Source organism: Protopterus annectens, chromosome 9.part0 (genome assembly GCF_019279795.1).
Source record: "Protopterus annectens isolate FY-2018-M chromosome 9.part0, PAN1.0, whole genome shotgun sequence".
NCBI classification, from domain to species: Eukaryota; Metazoa; Chordata; order Ceratodontiformes; family Protopteridae; genus Protopterus; species Protopterus annectens.
The window spans coordinates 1,946,191,025-1,946,208,649 of record NC_056743.1 but is presented as its reverse complement, the minus strand read 5'-3'; the positions used below and the strand labels follow the sequence as shown (position 1 = coordinate 1,946,208,649).

The following is a 17,625-nucleotide window of genomic DNA, read 5'->3' as shown; positions in this document are numbered from 1 at the left end:
ATCTTACCGTAACAATAGATGTCCTTCTCTGCATGTTGCAGTATTCCTTCCTCTCACCACCACCCCTCTTATCCTTGCACTTGGCTCTCCTCTGCTTTTGTACTGGCTAGGCCATCAGGACTAGCTCCATCTGGGGCTTCCTGGTTTCTGAGGGCCAGTGCGCACAGACGTTACATTTATGGCCCATGTACCTGTCATCACGTCAGACGTCCACCTTCAGGGACTGGAAAAGCTTTGGAAACCTGGCCCAACAAGATTGGAAGAAGGGTAAACTCACTAGTGAATACTGCAACATGGGAGAGGAGGACATCTATGGTTATGTAAAGATTTTGCACAACTTTCATTTTAGCCTATTTGATCTGGTTGTGAGCAGGCAAACTCTATCCAAGGTATTTTTGGGAGCATAGGGAGTAATGAGTAGGGAAGGAGTCAAAGCCCTGGATACACAGCTTCTAAAAGGTGCCGAGGTCAGATATGCTAACAGGTTAAAACAGGCAAAAACAAAACAGATCTATTGTTATGGTAAGTACATTTTATTTATTTGCAGTTTAACCAGGTAAGTCTATTGGGTCAAAATGAACCTGTTTTCAATGGAGGCCCAGGGTGAAAAGCTCCATATACAGTTATTACAAAGCTAATTGCTTATGTATTACAAACTTTATTTGTGGCTTTCGCAGCCACCACAGCTTTAGTGCGTGGATACAGAGATCAGAAAAATCTTCTGTCATAACTTGGTATGTTTTTTGAACTGCTGTATCTTTCCCTGGCCATCAAAAGCATTTATATGAAATTCAGATTATTTTGCAGTGTCATTATGCAACTTTTCTGTTTTGGTTTTGCAGTGCTTTTGCAACACTGGAGGAGGAGGCCTGCACGGAACTGGTTCCATACCTGAGTTATATTCTGGATACTTTGGTGTTTGCCTTTGGAAAATATCAGCATAAGAACCTGTTGATTCTGTATGATGCAATTGGCACCCTTGCGGATTCTGTTGGGCATCATCTTAACCACTCTGTAAGTGAAATGAAATACGTGCTGATTCAGCTTTGTATGATGTGTTCACAAGCCTGTGGCATTTGATGCAAGTCCTTAAGAACGAAGTGAGAGTTCTCTGAAGTTGAAAAATTAGGCAGCATGAGGTGAAATAATGAAGCATAATGTTGAATATCTTGTAGGGGAATTAAGCGTTGGGGTTAAAGTTTTGACATGCTGCTTTGCTTAGTAGCAAGTTGTATGACTTGGGAATCTTGCAGGGATAGAGTGTAAGTATTTAAACAGAAGCACATTTTCATTTTAGTATTTAAGTGTAAATGAGGAAAAACTGTCTATCCAGTACAACTACTGTTGCGCTGAGATGAAATTTTTGTATTCTTTTAATGTTTTGGCTTTGTGGTGCAGAGGGTTAAACCTGTCTGACTAGCAGCAGCATGGGTACCAGAGGGATTAAATAAGGTGACTGGAGAGAAGGATGCACACCATGCATTGTGCTCTCAGTTCTTGGGGAACAGTTGGGGATGGTCCATTTTTCTGCAGTACTGGTACCTAATGGAGAGTGTAGCATGGGATACGTTGTATAGGCCTGAAGTGTTTCACTATTTCTAGTAATGAAGTAGATTGTGCTCGCCTATATGAAAAGGCACATCAGGCCCTCTCATCTGATCTTGCCGTTTAGGTACTGGAAGGGTAGGTCCAGAAAAAATGGAGAATCCCTCTTGACTTTAATTGATGGCTGTACTTTGACTAGCTGTTTTGGTTGCTGTAAAGTCTCTGTGTAGGGAGGTAGACAAAGGAAAATGCTTGTATTTTGCATATGTCATAAGGCGTCAAGTATTGTTCATAGTTCATAGGTTCATAGGTTAGTACTAGGCTAACTGCCCTTGGGGGTGAGAGAGGAATGTGTAATGTAGGGATTTCAAATCTTGAAGCTTTGGATTTGCTTTTACAGAGCATGTTACTCATGAACATGCAGTTCAACTGGCACCAGAGGCCTTGAGTTGCTGATCAGGGTTTTTGTACAGAGATTCCAGCTAGCATTTCTTAAGAATAGTTGTAAGTACGTGGGATTGCAAGCACTGTGTAGAAGATACTTGGCCTGTATTAGTACTTTAAATATTTAATAATTGAGTTGTATTAGTAATGCACTGAACCTTTCCATTTTTCAGTTTTGTGAAAAATGGTTGTCACTGCTAATGTTGCAGAATGCACTGATGTCCTTCTATTCCTATGTTGCCATTTTCTTACTGTGGGATTTCCCGCCTCAGGCAACCTGACTGCTCCTATACAAAAGCTTAAGCCTGATTGCTGTAGTTGCATGGGATGTCACATGTAGGGGCCATAAACCAGGAACATAAATGTGATGTCTGCACGCACAGACCTCAGAACTTTTCAGCCACAGACGACTTCACATCGTTCACTTCGTAGCTACTCTGACTTCTAAAAACTTAAGTACCCCATTGGGGAAACCCCTTCATTCCAAATTTGATAGCTGTATCTAATATTAACCAGTGTCAGCTAAGAGGGGCAAATGCAGTTGTGCGCATCAGATACTGCATAAGGATACCCATGACTGTTGCGTGTCTTGTCTTGGGAAGGAAAACGATCATGCCGCTTGTTCCATTTGCCAATCCTGTGTACCAAAGTGACTCTGCAGCCATCTGGCCGAACAAAATTTATATTTAGAGAACCATAGTCTCAAAAGGCTTGTGATTAGAATGGATCCTGAATTGTCCACTCCTACTGAACCACCGTGGTAACTAACCAAAGTTTTCAGACCTACTTCCATTGCTTCTCTGCCATCGGAGTCCCACCAGCTGCTGATTTAGGAGTCAGGGGATGTCCAACAGAACAGACTACGTCAACTGCCACTGAGGAGGCTGCTTCAGAAGTTACGACCTGCACATGGAGATAGCTCAGATGTCTGTTCCTACCGACATCGAGGAGGAACAGAACCAGTAACAGTCGGACTACCTTCGGAGACTCCTATTCCTGAGACTCGAGCTTCTGAGCCTAGGCCTTCTCCCAAACCAGCGCCTACTAAATGAAAACAGAAAACTAAACATTTGACTCATAACCCTGAAGTAGTCCCAGACTGGCATTCCTTCACTAATTCTCTGATGCAGGCCTTTATGGCTCTCAGGCCCACAGGCTCTACTGCCTCCACTATACCTGTGCTCAGCCCTTGGCCTGCCTCTGCCATTTCGCTCCCCTTGCAGACCACCAAAGGAGGAGAGGAGGGACTAGAACCTTGTTACTCTTCGGAAGAATCCATTTTTTATGCATTCCAGATTGCATCTGCTGTAGAATATTCACCAGATGAATGTATTGAAGGGAATTCTCCACCAGGGGACAATACCTTTGGTGAAACAATTACCAAGATGAAAGAGCAATTTAAATGGGACACTACCCAGATGACTTGACACCCAGGGAGGTATTTTGAACTCCAAGTGGAGTCTTCCTCCCCATCGGCCATCCCACCAGTCTTACCTGCCTGTATGAATGCTTTTGCCTCTGCATCCAAAAATCCAGAATCTCAACCAACTGCACGTAAAAGACCAGACAGGTTTTATAAGGTTCCTCATTAGCAAAAATTCTGTTAAATCCCCTTTGGGAGACACTGCAGTTATTGCCGTCTCCCCAGTCAAGCAATCCAGACGTATTCCCCCTGCATCTCTTTTGCCTACTGATAGACTGCAAAAGCATGGACAGGATTGGCAAGTGTACACCTCTTCCACCCTGACCCTTCCATGCTATAAATTACCAGACTCGCATGTTCAAATATGCACTGGACCTTGTCTCAGTTTGGCTACCACACCTGACTCCCCTATTAAGTCAGACAAACCATCAAAATTGTATCTGGCTTCACAGGTAGCCAGACATCAATTATGTGCAGTTATGACACTGCATGCAGAGGCCTCTGCTAGGTAAGCAGCTTCTGCTTCAGTCCTCTGATATTCTTGGCTGCACCTACAGCCTCTTCCAGAAGACTTTAAAACTAAGATTATGGACACTCCCTTAGACCATAACTTTGTTTGGAAAATAATCTGCAGAACCTTTTAAAAACTTGCAAGAGAAAAGCAAGGAGCTACAGGGCATCAAGCATTTGCTTGTGTTTCCTATTCCAAAGTAGTATAGGAACTACCCTGCTAAAACCTCATTTGTTAGGAGAACCCCTACCTCTGCCACCCCCTCATCCAGCAGGTACAGGAGGGAAACCAAAAGGCAAGCATTCTTCAGATCTGTCACCTCTCAACCAAGTCCTAGACAATCCTTTCAGGATAGAATTGCACCCAACAGTGCATGGCTGCCTTGCCCATCTGCCCTTGTCAGCTCACCTATCTCGCTGTTTACCTCTTTGGAAAGCCATCACTTCAGACCAATGGGTACTGAGTGTAATTAAAAATGGATACTACTTTTCCTGGAGGGAAAAGCCCATCCCGAAGTGTTCCCTTTCCCCCAAAAAACCAAATCCACCTCCTGCCACAAATTCTTCAAGAGCTCCAAATACTAGGAACAATAGAACCTGTTCTAGGGTAGGAAGGAAAAGGATTTTACTCTGGACTCTTTCTGGTCTCCAAAAAGGATGGCCCTTTGAGACCTGTACTGGATCTATTTTTCCTGAACCAGTTTCTGGAAGTTCCTTCTTTCAAAATGCCCCCCCTCCCCCAACTCTACTCCCTCTTATCCCAGATCAGGCCTTCATGGCCACTCGATCTAAAGGAGGGCTTACCTGCATATCCCCATAAAACCCTCCAACAGAAAATTTTTGTTTTTCTGGACCCTGCTCTCATTTTCAGTTTACAGACTTGCCTTTTGGTTTATCTATAGCACCCAGAGTATTCAGAAAAGCCTAGACCCAGACATTGCTTTACTGCAGGACCCAAGTTATCCAACTCTACCCCTACCTAGATGACATTCTCCTAGCAAAGACAGAAACCCATCTCAGACCACCTCAGGTTCACCACCACCTTTCAAAACACTGGCTTCACCCTCTGTATACACGAATTCTCCTTGCTGCCTTTGCAAGACCGTTATTTCTGGACTGCAGAATCAGTACAGATCTAATGTGGGCCTTTCTTCCACAGGAAAGGGTCCTCTCCCTCTCCACTCACTTTTAAAACATTTTACTGGAATCCCAGATTTCTGCAAGACCATTCCTGCAACTCCTGGGGCTTATGGCAGCCACCATTTCCATGCTTCCCTTGGCAAGAATGCACATGTGGAAGTTCCAGTGGTACCTCAAGAACATGTGGTGTTCAACACTTTCACTCTTTAGAGAAACAAATCCCCTTTCTGCCTTGCCTAGAGTCAGAGCTAAGGTGGTGGATTCAACAAATTCACCACAACCCGGGATTGCCTCACCAAATGCCCTCCCCAAATCAGTTCATTTTCACAGATGTATCCGACCTAAGATGGGGAAAGCCGCCTGCAAGGTTTTCAGGGTTCAGTAAACTTGGAATCCTGTCTATCAAAAGAAATGCATCAATGTCCGGGAAATGACTGCATTTCTCCTAGCCCTGGAGGCTTTTCTTCCTACCTTTCATCGGGGTCCCCTTTTAATTTTCACAGACAACACCACAGTCGTGTAGTATCTCAACAAACGAGGAGGAACCAAAGCCTACCTCCTTTGCAGAATAACGCTACAAATTGGGGACCTTGCCTCCAGGCACACCCTGTCCCTGCAGGCCTCATAATCCTCTCTCAGGACAACAAACAGGCAGATCATCTCAGCAGGACATCTCTACAGCACGAGTGGATGCTGAACAGGGAAACCTTTCTAAACATTGTCCACCGGTGGGACACTCCTTAAGTGCATCTGTTTGCCTCCCCCCAGAACAGACGGTTGATCAATTTCTGCACCAAGGATCACTCACTCCCCACTAGCCTGGGGAGTAAGGCCTTCTGCATTCCTTGGAAGGGACCGTTCCTTTACGCTTTCCCCCTTCCCCCTAATCCAAAAGGTCCTACTGTGAAAATCTGGAAGGACAAATCAGAAATCTTGTTGGTGACCCCCTACTGGCCAAGGCATCACTGGTTCTCCCCGTACTTCACTCATTAGCCAAAGGCGGTTACCACAAGTTACCCCTCAAGGTGGACCTTCTCACAACAAAAGGGAACCCTTATCGATCCTCACCTACAGATGTTGGCACTAACACTCTGGGTGATAAACTTCTAATCCCTTTTAGACACCACTATTCAGAGGACATGCTTACAGTCCTGAGGGAGGCCAGGAAACCTGCTACTAGAAAATCATACTTGTCAAATTTGGGAGAGATTCTTAAAATGGTGTCTGCGTAAGGCGAAGGGACCCCAGGCAGGCTGACCCTTTCCTAGTTGTTGCATATGTGTGACCTCATTAAGGATGGCCTTTCTTATTCAGTGAAACTACACCTTTCAGCCATATATGCCTTTTTCTAGACCCCCATTTACTATCCAGGCTAGAATAAACTTTCCCTGAGAAGGGGTCTTGCACGTCAGACCACCCAGAAAACCCATCCCACCACCCTGGGACCTAAGCTTTGTCCTGGAAAAACTAACACTTGGCCCCTTTGAACCAGCTAGCAGTGCTACTTTACAACTCTGTACATGGAAAACTGTACTGTTGGTGGTCATCACTTCTGCTAGGAGAGTGTCAGAGTTGTAGGTTCTCATGGCCTGCCCCCTACACTGTTTTCCACAAGGACAGGGTGACCTTGTGCACTAAACCCCTCTTATGCTTGAAGTGGTAAGCGAGCTGTCCTTAAGTCAAGCTATTTATCTGCCTACCACCTTCCCCTCTCCAACTAACAAGAGTGAGGATTCTCTATTCCCTGGATGTGCACAGACAAATTTAGATTTTACCTAGACAAAACTAAGCCCTTCAGACAATCCGATCATCTTTGTCTCTTTCCACCCCAGGGCTCTGGGCAGGGCAATTTCCAAGCAAACTATTTCAGTTTGGATCAAAAGGTCCATTGCTTTCTGCTACTCACCATCACAAGCATTTACCCCATGGGAAGAGAGCATTCCACCAGAGGTATGGCTACTTCCAAAGCCTTCCTCAAAGGACCGGACACAGCTTCCATTTTAGAAGCTGCCACCTGGTGGTCTCTCCACATCTTCACTAAACACTACCGCATAGATGAAGTCTCCATAGCCAGGGCAGGCTTTGCTAGAACAATCCAGCAGGGGTTTCTGGAATCTTCCACTTCTACCACCACCCTTCCCTCTAACTAGCTGTGGTACTTTCTCACAGTAAGAATACTGCAACTTAGGAATAGATGGACATAGAATAGTTGTGTAAAATCTTACCATAACTGTAGATGTCGTTTTCCATGTTGCAGTATTCCATCGTTCCCACCTTTCCCCTGCATTGTGTGTAGACTACTAACCTAGCTCCTAGCTATTAGGAAGCTCTACACTTCTCCAAGAGGAACTAGCCAGCATATGACGCATGACATTTCAGCTGACAATCATTTCTCTGGCAGTCTGTCTGGCCTTCAGGTTCTGAGGTCTGTGTGCGCAGACGGCACATTTAAGGTCTGTAGTTTATAGCCCTACCTGTGACATCTCACACACCTACAGCAACCAGGCTTAAGCTTTTGTATAGGAGCCAACATCGGGTCGCCTGAGGTGGGAAATACCACAGTAAGAATACTGCAACATTGAAGAGAAGGGCATCTGTGGGTATGGTAAGATTTCACATAACTATTTCAAGTGTTTTCAGGGCTGAATAGTAGATTGATTCAAAGTTTTGCTGAAGTGAGGAGCATGAACAGGCGCTTTCATCTGGTGCATGTAGTAAGATAACTGGCATAGGTTTTGAGGCATGCATACATGCATTTGTCCTAGTGACCCCCTCAGGGTTGCTGCAAACTAAGAATCATTTTTCACTACTGTCTGGTGATTTCCTGCTGTGGAAGCCTTGAACCAGCCCAAATAGAAACTTTCCTTCAGAACTGGCATATGCCCTTTCTTGTATCCGGGTATATAGGTTTGTTGGCTGCCGTTCTCTCAAATGTCCTACTCATCTGCTACAGTATTCATAACATGGTGTTCTGCTCTGTAGACAACCTGACTAAGACTACTTCTGTAGGGTGTGTGGTTTGTTGTACATAGGCTGTGATTGGACGTCTGCCATAAGTGAACTGTGCACAGTCCTCAGACTGGCTCTTCTGCCAGACTTCCAGCATATGTTCTGATTCTGTTTCCGATTCTTCAAATTAGAGATGTGCCCCGTTGGGGATTTTTTTTAACTTTTGCTACCATCTTTGGTTAGGGTTCATATCATCTAAGAGGGGTAAGTGCCAGTGTGGACAACAAATTCCACACAAGGCTGGCCACCTCCAGTGCCTGTTCTGCTTAGGCCAAAACCACGACCACAAAATCTGCCCTGTCAGGCATTTGTCCCAAAGACTTAAGTAGTTAAGATTAGGCCTCTTGCAGCCCCCCACACCCAGTACTGGCTCTTCAGTCATCCTCCTTAGCCATCTACCTTGAGAATCTGAGGTTAAAGCTGCTAGAAAAGTGCCATGGAGGGATCCTTGGAGCCTGAAGCAATCTGTTTTAAAGCGGAAGGCCAAAAAGCATATCCTGTACCTCTGGATACAGAAGTCCGTGAGGCAGACTGCCCAGGGACACCAGATTCACAACTCAGATCTGTAGGCCAAGCCTGATGTCAAGTTAACTTTGGATCCGAGCATTAGCGTGTCTGCAAAGGCCGAGCAGGGATCCATTACAGATGTCTGAGGGGAACCCACAGCTTGTGATTACATAAGACCCTAGGGGGATCCCACAGATTCTTGTTAGGGAAGAGGTAGTTTGTGACATGATTGAAGACAGGCCTGTGTTGGACCTTCTTACCCTACATAAAGCAGACTTGGATGGGAAAACAAGCATTTATCCACCAAAAGAACCTGCTAAGGTTTAGCAGCAATTCATTTTAAGCCTTCTCAATGCTCTTCACTTAGTCCTCCCCCAGGTCTTACAGCCCCCCACCCAGCACAGTCTCTTCACTTAAGAGCTAGGGAAGAGGATGCATCTGAAGAAGAGGCATCTTCAGGGGGTGAGTCACTGACTTGCTCTTCTCAGATCTTTTCTCCCTGGACTATGCCTCCCCAGAAGAGAAATCAAGTGGTACAGACTCTCGAATGAAAGAGCTGTCCTTTACAGAGACCATAGCTAAGATGAGGCCCCACTTTAAATGGGATAGTACCCAAGTATCTGAAGTACAAAAAGATACTGAGCTATTACAGATGGAATCACCTAGCCTGGCAGCTAGCCCTTCTGTCTTGCCTGCCTTTCTTTGTTTTTATCTCTGCGTCATAGGCACCAGATTCCCTTCCACCTCTCCCTAAAAAGCCAGACTGCTTCTAGATGGTTCCAGAGGACTGCAAGTTCCTCTTCAGACGTCCTTTTGCAGACCCTTCTGTAATTTCTGTGGCTTCTAAAATGCCATCAAAATTTCTGCCCTCTACCATCCTTTTAGCATCTAAGGTTAGTAGGATCCTGGATAGACTAGGCAAAAACAGTATGCACTTCTGCCACTCTAGTATTTGGGGCCATAAATTACCAAACACATGATCAGATTCACTTTAAAACTTTTCCCAACTTTCACAGGTAATTGCAGGGTTACCTGACTAATAAAACCTTGGCTACTTCCTTGCTTGGTGCTTCTCAAGTAGCACACCACTCTAAAATGCAGCTATGATGCTGCAGAGGCTTCAGTCAGAGCAGCTGCCTCTGGATCAATAAGAATTTCTTGGCCAAGTCTTCATCCCTTACCTGAGGACATAAAAGCCAAACTTCTGGGTGTTCATCTGGACAATTCTGCCTTGTTTCAACCTGCAGCTGCTAACCTGTTCAAATCATTGCAGGAAAGTGATAATGAATTGCAGGAAATGAAATGCATTGCTTTCCCCATTACCCAAGTTCCAAAGAAATTGCCCTTTAAAGCTTGTAATGTGAAGTTGTTCAATCTCACCATTTGTTCTTTACATGTGGGTTCTGAGCCGATCCATCAGCTCCGAGTCGGCTGCTTTCCAAGCGCAAGATCTTTGAGTTGGCTCGAAGCACAGTCCCTATCCCATGATGCTCTCATACCAACCCCAGATCTAGTTTGCCATTGCAACGGATCGCACAATCTTTGGAGGAAGCTCGGGTCAGTAACCTTATCTTAAAAGAAATTAAAATTACTTATTAGACTATCAGGGATTTGATATTTGTGAGACTTCTCATATTTCTTGTAATTGTTGTTCAGTGAGTTTACTGGAAATTATATTTTTGTTTTTTTAATTTGGAGCGGTTGATCCTAGGCCTATAGCCTTTCTTGAGTTGCATTTACTTGACAGGGCTCTCTCAAATTTAGTTCCCTACCCCCTTATTTTCATAGATTTTTTTTGTATTTGAACGTTTGTGTCACCTCAAAGGGGTCGCATTATTCTCGTAGTCATTGCAATTCAGGGATCTGAACTTTCTAAGGAGTTCTGTGGTTTTGACTTTTTTGATATTGTTATTAGGGATCTGATGTGTGTAATTTGTTTATAATGTCTGAGAAACAAAAATCTGGATTTAAATGGTCACTGGACAGATGTCCATCACCGATAACCACGTTTCTTGTGTGTACTGCTTGGGTCCACTACATTTGCAAGAAGATTGCTGTATCTGCCATTCCTTCAGTGGCAGGGTTTTATTAGAGAGCCGAAGGAAATTGGTCGACAGAGGGTTGTTGAAGCCAGATTCTCAAGAAGCATTAGACAAGACTGACCAGACCTCCAAGTCCTCAAAGGGGTCAAAGTCTTCTAAGGTGTCATCGGAGCACAAGTCCGCTGTTCCGAGCACCTCTGGGAAGACTGTCGCCGGCTCCGCAGCCTTCGTAGCCGTACACCGAAATCTTACCTCTGAGCCAAATCATTGTGTTGGAGCCGGTGTTGAAGATTTAAAGTCCCCGATCCTTAAGTTGGTGGCTTCTTCGGCTCCTTCGACCCGTTCTTCTGGTACCCTTTCCGACATCTATGTGGACCACGTGGTGCAGACTTTTGGTGAACCTGGCCAAATTGCTTTCAGCTTCGACCCAGTTGACTTCGAAGCCTACGACCCCCCCCCCCACCACGACTTCTACTCCTCCTCCGAGGCCAGTTGAGCCTTTGGAGCTGGAAGGGAGTGGATCTGATAGTGGTGGAACCCTCTGAGCCGAGGCCTGTTCCAGTGCCCTCGGTCCTGTCGACCTTGATGACTTCGGTTCCGATCGAAGATTCTCTGAGCCGACACGCTCTTGCTGGTTCTTGGGGAGAGTCTAACTGACTCTTTGGTTCCGAGACTCCCTCTCGGGGCTTTGGCGCAGATGAGCTCAGTTCCTTCCTCTGGTTCGGAACCCGTGGTCTCATCCCCTGGGAGGTTGCAGTCTTCTTCGGAACCGGCGTACTCCTTGTGTCGGGAAACCGGTGCCTTCAATGCCATGAGGAGGGTCATGTCTGCTAAGACCCTTACCTCTTCGGATCTTTCCTCTTCTTCCTCTAAAGGGTCGCATTCTGTCCCTACACCACAGGTCCCCACCAAGCGTAGAGATCCAGAGCCTCAGTTAACTCCATTGGGTGACCCCTGCTGACTGAGACTTCACCAGACAGCCCCCACTGATGAAGTCCCCAGAAAGACTGTGCAAGAGGAGGCATTTAGATTCCCCTCAGGAATCCTTAACATCAGACAGACTTAAAGGAATCAGAAGGGTCCCCATGGTCCTCTGAGGATGTCTCATTTGCAGACATCCTGGAAATATTAAGACAGAGGGGTGACTGGCAGTCCCTTACCCCTACTGAGCATGAATCAATGCTCCTGAAGGCCTTTGGGTCTCAATCTTCCACCTCCTGGGTTACTCCGCCCTTTGACGAATTAATTGACTTGGTCGCTCGAAGGGTGTGGGGGAGTGTCCTGATTCCATGGAACTGATACCTCGGAGGCCCAACAAATATATCACCTCCCCTCAAGACAGGTCTTTTCTTACGAAGGGAGTCCCCACTGATGCCATGGTGGTGGCGGCCACCAAGAAAGAGATGTCAGAAACCTCTCTTGTTCATCCTCCCAATAAAGACTCAACTATGGACAGATACGGGAAACACATTGTAGATGTTCATCGTGCATACAGCTGCAGTCATAACAGATGGGTTCTCCTGCCGTCAGGCGGGTCCTCGGTCGGCCGAATTCCAAAGTCTAGGTCCGGCGTCAGTTGTAGTCACTTCTTCCCTGACGTCAGTGTGACAGGGGTATAAAAGAACCAGCCGATGCCATTTTCTCCAGTCTTTCTTGCCGCGCGGTGCCCGAAGCAGAAGCAGTTCGCAAGTGCCGGTCGGCCAGCTCCTGAAGTTACGAAAATTTTGCAACCGAAGTCTTCTTGAAAGCTAAGTACCCCGTTGGGGAAACTTTTCTTGCCTCAGACCAATGTCAGACAAAGTTAATAATTGTATTTCATGTGGGAAGCAAATACCACATAAGGATTTCCATTCCCTCTGTATTCCTTGTTTGGGCCCAGACCACGACGTCTCGGTCTGTCGCTTTTGTGCTACATTCAACAAACGCACCATTAAGCGTCGGGCGGAGTTCACCCAGCATTATTTTGGCAAAACCTTTAACTATATTATGTCGTCGGATACTCTGACTCCAGTTTTGTCTAAAAAGCGCAAAGATAAGGACCGACACACGAGGTCCGCGGCCTCTACTGACACCACGCCAAAGCCGACTACACGTGGTCCGGTTCTCAGCGAGGCACCTACGCAGCCCCTGACTACCGACGACACTTCATTGGCGGTGTCTCCTGTGCCCGAGGTCGCAGGCTTCTCGGCCCACACACCGACTACAGATACCGAAGCCACTCTTGGCATTGAACCTCAAAATGTGGACAGGTCTACCTCCTCTCAAGGTGTCTTCAGACCTTCCTCTTCTTTTTCCATCAAGGCTTTCACTAAGTCTAAAGCAGCCATGCATTCTAAGAGACAAGCTACACAGGGCCCATCTCCAGGCCCCATGCCTAAAAAACAGATGCTTAAAATGGCTGAGGATTTAATTACTCTCATCAGGGGTTCTCAACCCCCCCCCCCCCAGACAAAAGGCCCAGAGTGGAGGAAGAATCCCCCTCCTCTGATCAGGGCTCCATTATTTCAGAGCACTCTGAACAGGAACATTCTTACTCCCCTTTTGAAGACTGTGATGCAGAGGAGACAATTCCCTCTGTATCCCCCCCAGAGGATTACTCATTTGGGGAAACTTTGCATACCTTAAGGGAACACTTCCACTGGGAAGGCCAAGATTATTCAGATTCCAAGAAAAGGCTTAGGGAATTTCTCTTGCTACCTCAGCACAGGCCTCTGGCTATACCACCTGTCTTGGACATACTAGATGTGTACTCGGCCTTCCTTAACCCGGATTCTCTACCTCCAGCCCCAGTCAAGCCTGACAGGTACTACAGGGTTCCTGACTCTCACCAATTTCTATACAAAAGCCATGCTGCTGACCCAGAAACCATCTTACAGGGCCCCAAGGGAATTAAGGCCTCCACTGCTAAAAACCCATTGCCTTCCGAGAGAGATTCCAGATCCTTAGAAAGGTGGGGGGAAAAAGGTACATCTCGGCTACCTTAACCATGAGGGCATTAAACTGTCAGTTCCATATGCTAAAGTACCAACAGTTTTTGTTATCACAATTAAAGTAAAATGTCACAACCTGAACAACCAGACTTGAAGGAGTTGCAGGATTTGATGCATAGTGCAGAACAAGTGGGTAAACATACCTTACAATGTGGTTTTGATGCTCTAGAGGCCTCATGTAGAGCTGCTGTTACAGGATCAGTCATGCGTAGACATGCCTGGCTCAAGGAACAAACCTTGCCAGATCATGTCAAAGCTAAATTACTAGATGCCCCTCTACAAAAGGATGTATTATTTGGTACTAATGCTGAGGAGGTATTAATGAAAATGGAGGAAAAGGCTAAATCAATGCAAACTGTGAAAGATTTTCTACAGGTACAACCCCCACGTTTCAGTAGAAATTGGCCTTCCAAAAATTGGTCCTTTCCAGCCCAGACAGACCCCAAAGAGGTAGATACAGGCGCCCGAGGGGCAGAGGGCAATCCCAAGGATCGTTTAGGGGAAGACAATGGCAAGCTCCTACACAGAGGTGGTGAGGATAACTCGCAACCATTCAGAAAGCAAGCCCAATGACTTTCCCCTTTGCATGCCAAGCAAGGCTCAAATGGCAGCACCCTTAGGGGGAAAACTGTCATTATTTTCAAAAAATTGGCATATTGTCACAAAAGACAAATGGATCCTGGACATTATAAACAGAGGCTACAGATTCCATTTTCACACCCTTCCAAAAATGAGGCATGCCAAACCTGCCACACAATCAAAGGGCAGAGGCACAAAGACAAATTTCAGATCTCATAGACATGAAAGCTATTCAGAAGGTACCTACGCACGAACAAGGTCAAGGTTTTTATTCCAGACTATTCCTGGTACCAAGGAAGGGAAAAGATTGGAGACCTATGTTGGACCTATCCATCTTAAACACATTTCTACTCGTACCAAAATTCAAGATGCTCACTCTACAGCAGCTTCTTCCCATGCTGGGCAAGGAGTCTTGGCTGGTAACACTGGACCTCAAGAAGGCATACCTGCATGTCCCAATCAGACAAAATTGCAGACGTTACCTCAGATTTCTTGCAGGTTCAACCCATTATCAATTCTCTGCATTGCCCTTTGGCTTATCTACTGCGCCCAGAGTATTCACGAAATGCCTGGCATCAGTAATTGCCTACTGCAGACTTCAAGGGATACAAATATACCCCTATTTGGACGACTGCCTGATCCAAGCGGACAGCAAGCACATTCTTCTGAAACATCTGGTTTATGTAATAATGTTGTTGAATTCTCTGGGATACACAGTCAACAGAAAGAAATCAAGGCTAATACCCTCTCGGAAAATAATTTTCCTGGGTGCCAACTTGGACACACACACCCAGATGGCCTACCTCACGCCAGAGAAGCAGGGGCAACTAACTCAATACTTCAGAACACTAGCAAATTGCACCAGGCTGACTGCAAGGAAAATCCTGCAGGCTTTGGGATTCATGGCATCTTGCATCTTACTAATCCCATGTGCAAAGCTGCATATGAGGAAACTTCAATGGTACCTGAAAAACCTATGGTCTCAACACAGCCACAGTTTGGAAACAATAATACCACTAATTCCATGTCTACAAAAGGAATTTCTGTGGTGGGCTCAAGCATGCCAAACAAACACAGGTCTCCCATTCAGCAAGCCTCAAGCAAATCAAGTCATCATAACAGACGCCTCTGACTATGCCTGGGGGGTGCACATGACAGATCGGTGCATTCAGGGCAAATGGTCCCAAAAAGAAAAGCACCTTCACATCAATCAAAATGAAATGCTAGCCGTAATAAATGCTATTATAGCTTTCAAAGACCTTCTGCAACCAGGTCAACTATTGATAAGAACGGACAACACCACAGTAATGTGGTACATAAACAGGGAGGTACACATTCATACCCCCTATGCAGACTGGCCATATCACTTTGGAACATGGCCATGGACTTGCAAATCAAACTACAAGCACAGTACTTGCCAGGCAAGGAAAACACGCTGGCAGACAACCTAAGCAGAAATATGACAGATCCACACGAATGGAAGTTGCATCCTCAAGTTTTTACAGAGATAATCCAAGCATGGGGAAGGCCACACATAGATCTCTTTGCCTCCCACAAAAATCACCAATTGACAAAATTCTGCTCAAGGATTTTCCATCCAAAGGCCTGGAGAGTGGACTCTCTCTTTCAGTTGGACATCAATGACAGTTTATGCCTTCCCACCTCTTCCTCTGCTGCCCAAAGTTCTATTGAAAACCAGAGCAGACAGACCAAAGATTATTCTCATTGCTCCAGACTGGCCAAGACAACACTGGTACCCACTCCTGAGAAGCCTGACGCATTCCCCACCATGGACCCTGCCTCTAATGCCTCTTCTGACTCAGCACAGCTTCAAAACTCTTCACAGCCAGCTAAAAACACTCAATCTAGCCGCATGGAAGATTCCTTAGCATCACAACAGACCCTACTCTCCAAGGAGGTGCAGGATGTCATTTTGGAGGCCAAGAGGCCGTCAACTAGAAAAGCTTACTTCGCAAAATGGAAACTGTTTTGTGTCTGGAATGAGAAAAAGGGCCAGGATCCTGGAAAACTGAATTTACCTCCAATACTACAGTATCTAGCTGAGCTGCTGAGCAGTGGACTTTCATTCTCCTCCATCAAAATCCATGCCTCAGCCATTTCTGCAGAATAAAACACTGATCCACCCTTATTCTCTCACCCTCTCTTAAGACAGTTCCTCAGAGGGGCTAAGAATCTAGAACCCCCAAGGAAACAACCAATACCTGCTTGGGATCTCAATTTCATTTTGGAAAAACTGACCTTGCCTCCCTTTGAGCCAGCTGCCTCATCAGATTTGCAATATTTGTCCTGGAAAACAGCTTTCCTTCTGGCTATTACCTCAGCTCGTAGAGTTTCATAACTACAAGCTCTCATGGCTGTGCATCCTTTTATCATCTTCCATCAGGACAGAGTTTCCTTACGAACCAACCCGTCCTTTATGCCTAAAGTGTTATCCAGGGTAGCTTTGAATCAGGCCATACACTTACCTACCTTTTATCCTAATCCTCAAAACAAAGGGGAGAGATTACTACATTCCTTGGACATCCACAGACAACTCCGTTATCTGGACAGAATAAAGCCTTTCAGAAAATCAGAACAGCTCTGTGTCCTATGCTGTATGAGCTCAAGGAAAGCCAATTTCGAAACAGACAATCTCAAAATGGATAGCCCACTGCATACGCTTTTGCTATTCTTTTCATGGCAAAACTGTACCTACAGGCATCAAATCTCACTCCACAAGGGCCACAGCTACCTCTGCAGCTTTCCTCTGAGGAGTTTCTACCAAAGATATTTTGGAAGCAGCCCCTTGGAGTTCTGTGCATACCTTCTCCAAGCACTACCACCTACCATTATACTCCAAAACTAGAGCAGGCTTTGCCACTGCAGTCTTGCAGGGCATCCTGGCTCCTCCTAGTTCCACCTAGTGCCTACCACCCCTTTCTTAGCTTTGGGATTCTACCCATCTGTTATGACTGCAGCTGTATGCACGATGAACATAGTACAGTTTTGTACCTACCATAAATGTAGATGTTAGAGTGCTAATACAGCTGCAGTCCAGGTTTCCCTCCCTCCTTCCCCTCTTGGGACAGGCCTATAGGCTAACACATCCTCATACAACCTGATTGGGGTATTCATTTATGGTGTATTTGCTTGCAACTACTGTATTTTGATTATATTTCACTGCTTTATTACACAAATTTATGTATTGCCTTCCTTCTGGGGGCACCTGACATCTGGGGCAAGAAAAACTGAAGAAAATGGCGTCTGCTGGTTCCTTTATACCCCTGTCGCACTGACGTCAGGGAAGAAGCAACGACAACCGACGCCGGACCTAGACTTTGGAATTCGGCCGACTGAGGACCCGCCTGACGGCAGGAGAAACCCATCTGTTATGACTGCAGCTGTATTAGCACTCGAACATCTACATTTATGGTAG

General features: G+C 45.8%; 1 protein-coding gene across 1 annotated transcript in view; it reads left to right on the top strand.

The window, feature by feature from the left end:
- TNPO2 (transportin 2) overlaps positions 1-17,625 on the top strand; it is a gene marked incomplete in the record, with an annotated part of 2,382,582 nt that overhangs the window by 908,026 nt on the left and 1,456,931 nt on the right. The window contains 1 exon segment of the mRNA XM_044084755.1: positions 843-1,014. Coding sequence (XP_043940690.1) covers positions 843-1,014 — 172 coding nt within the window.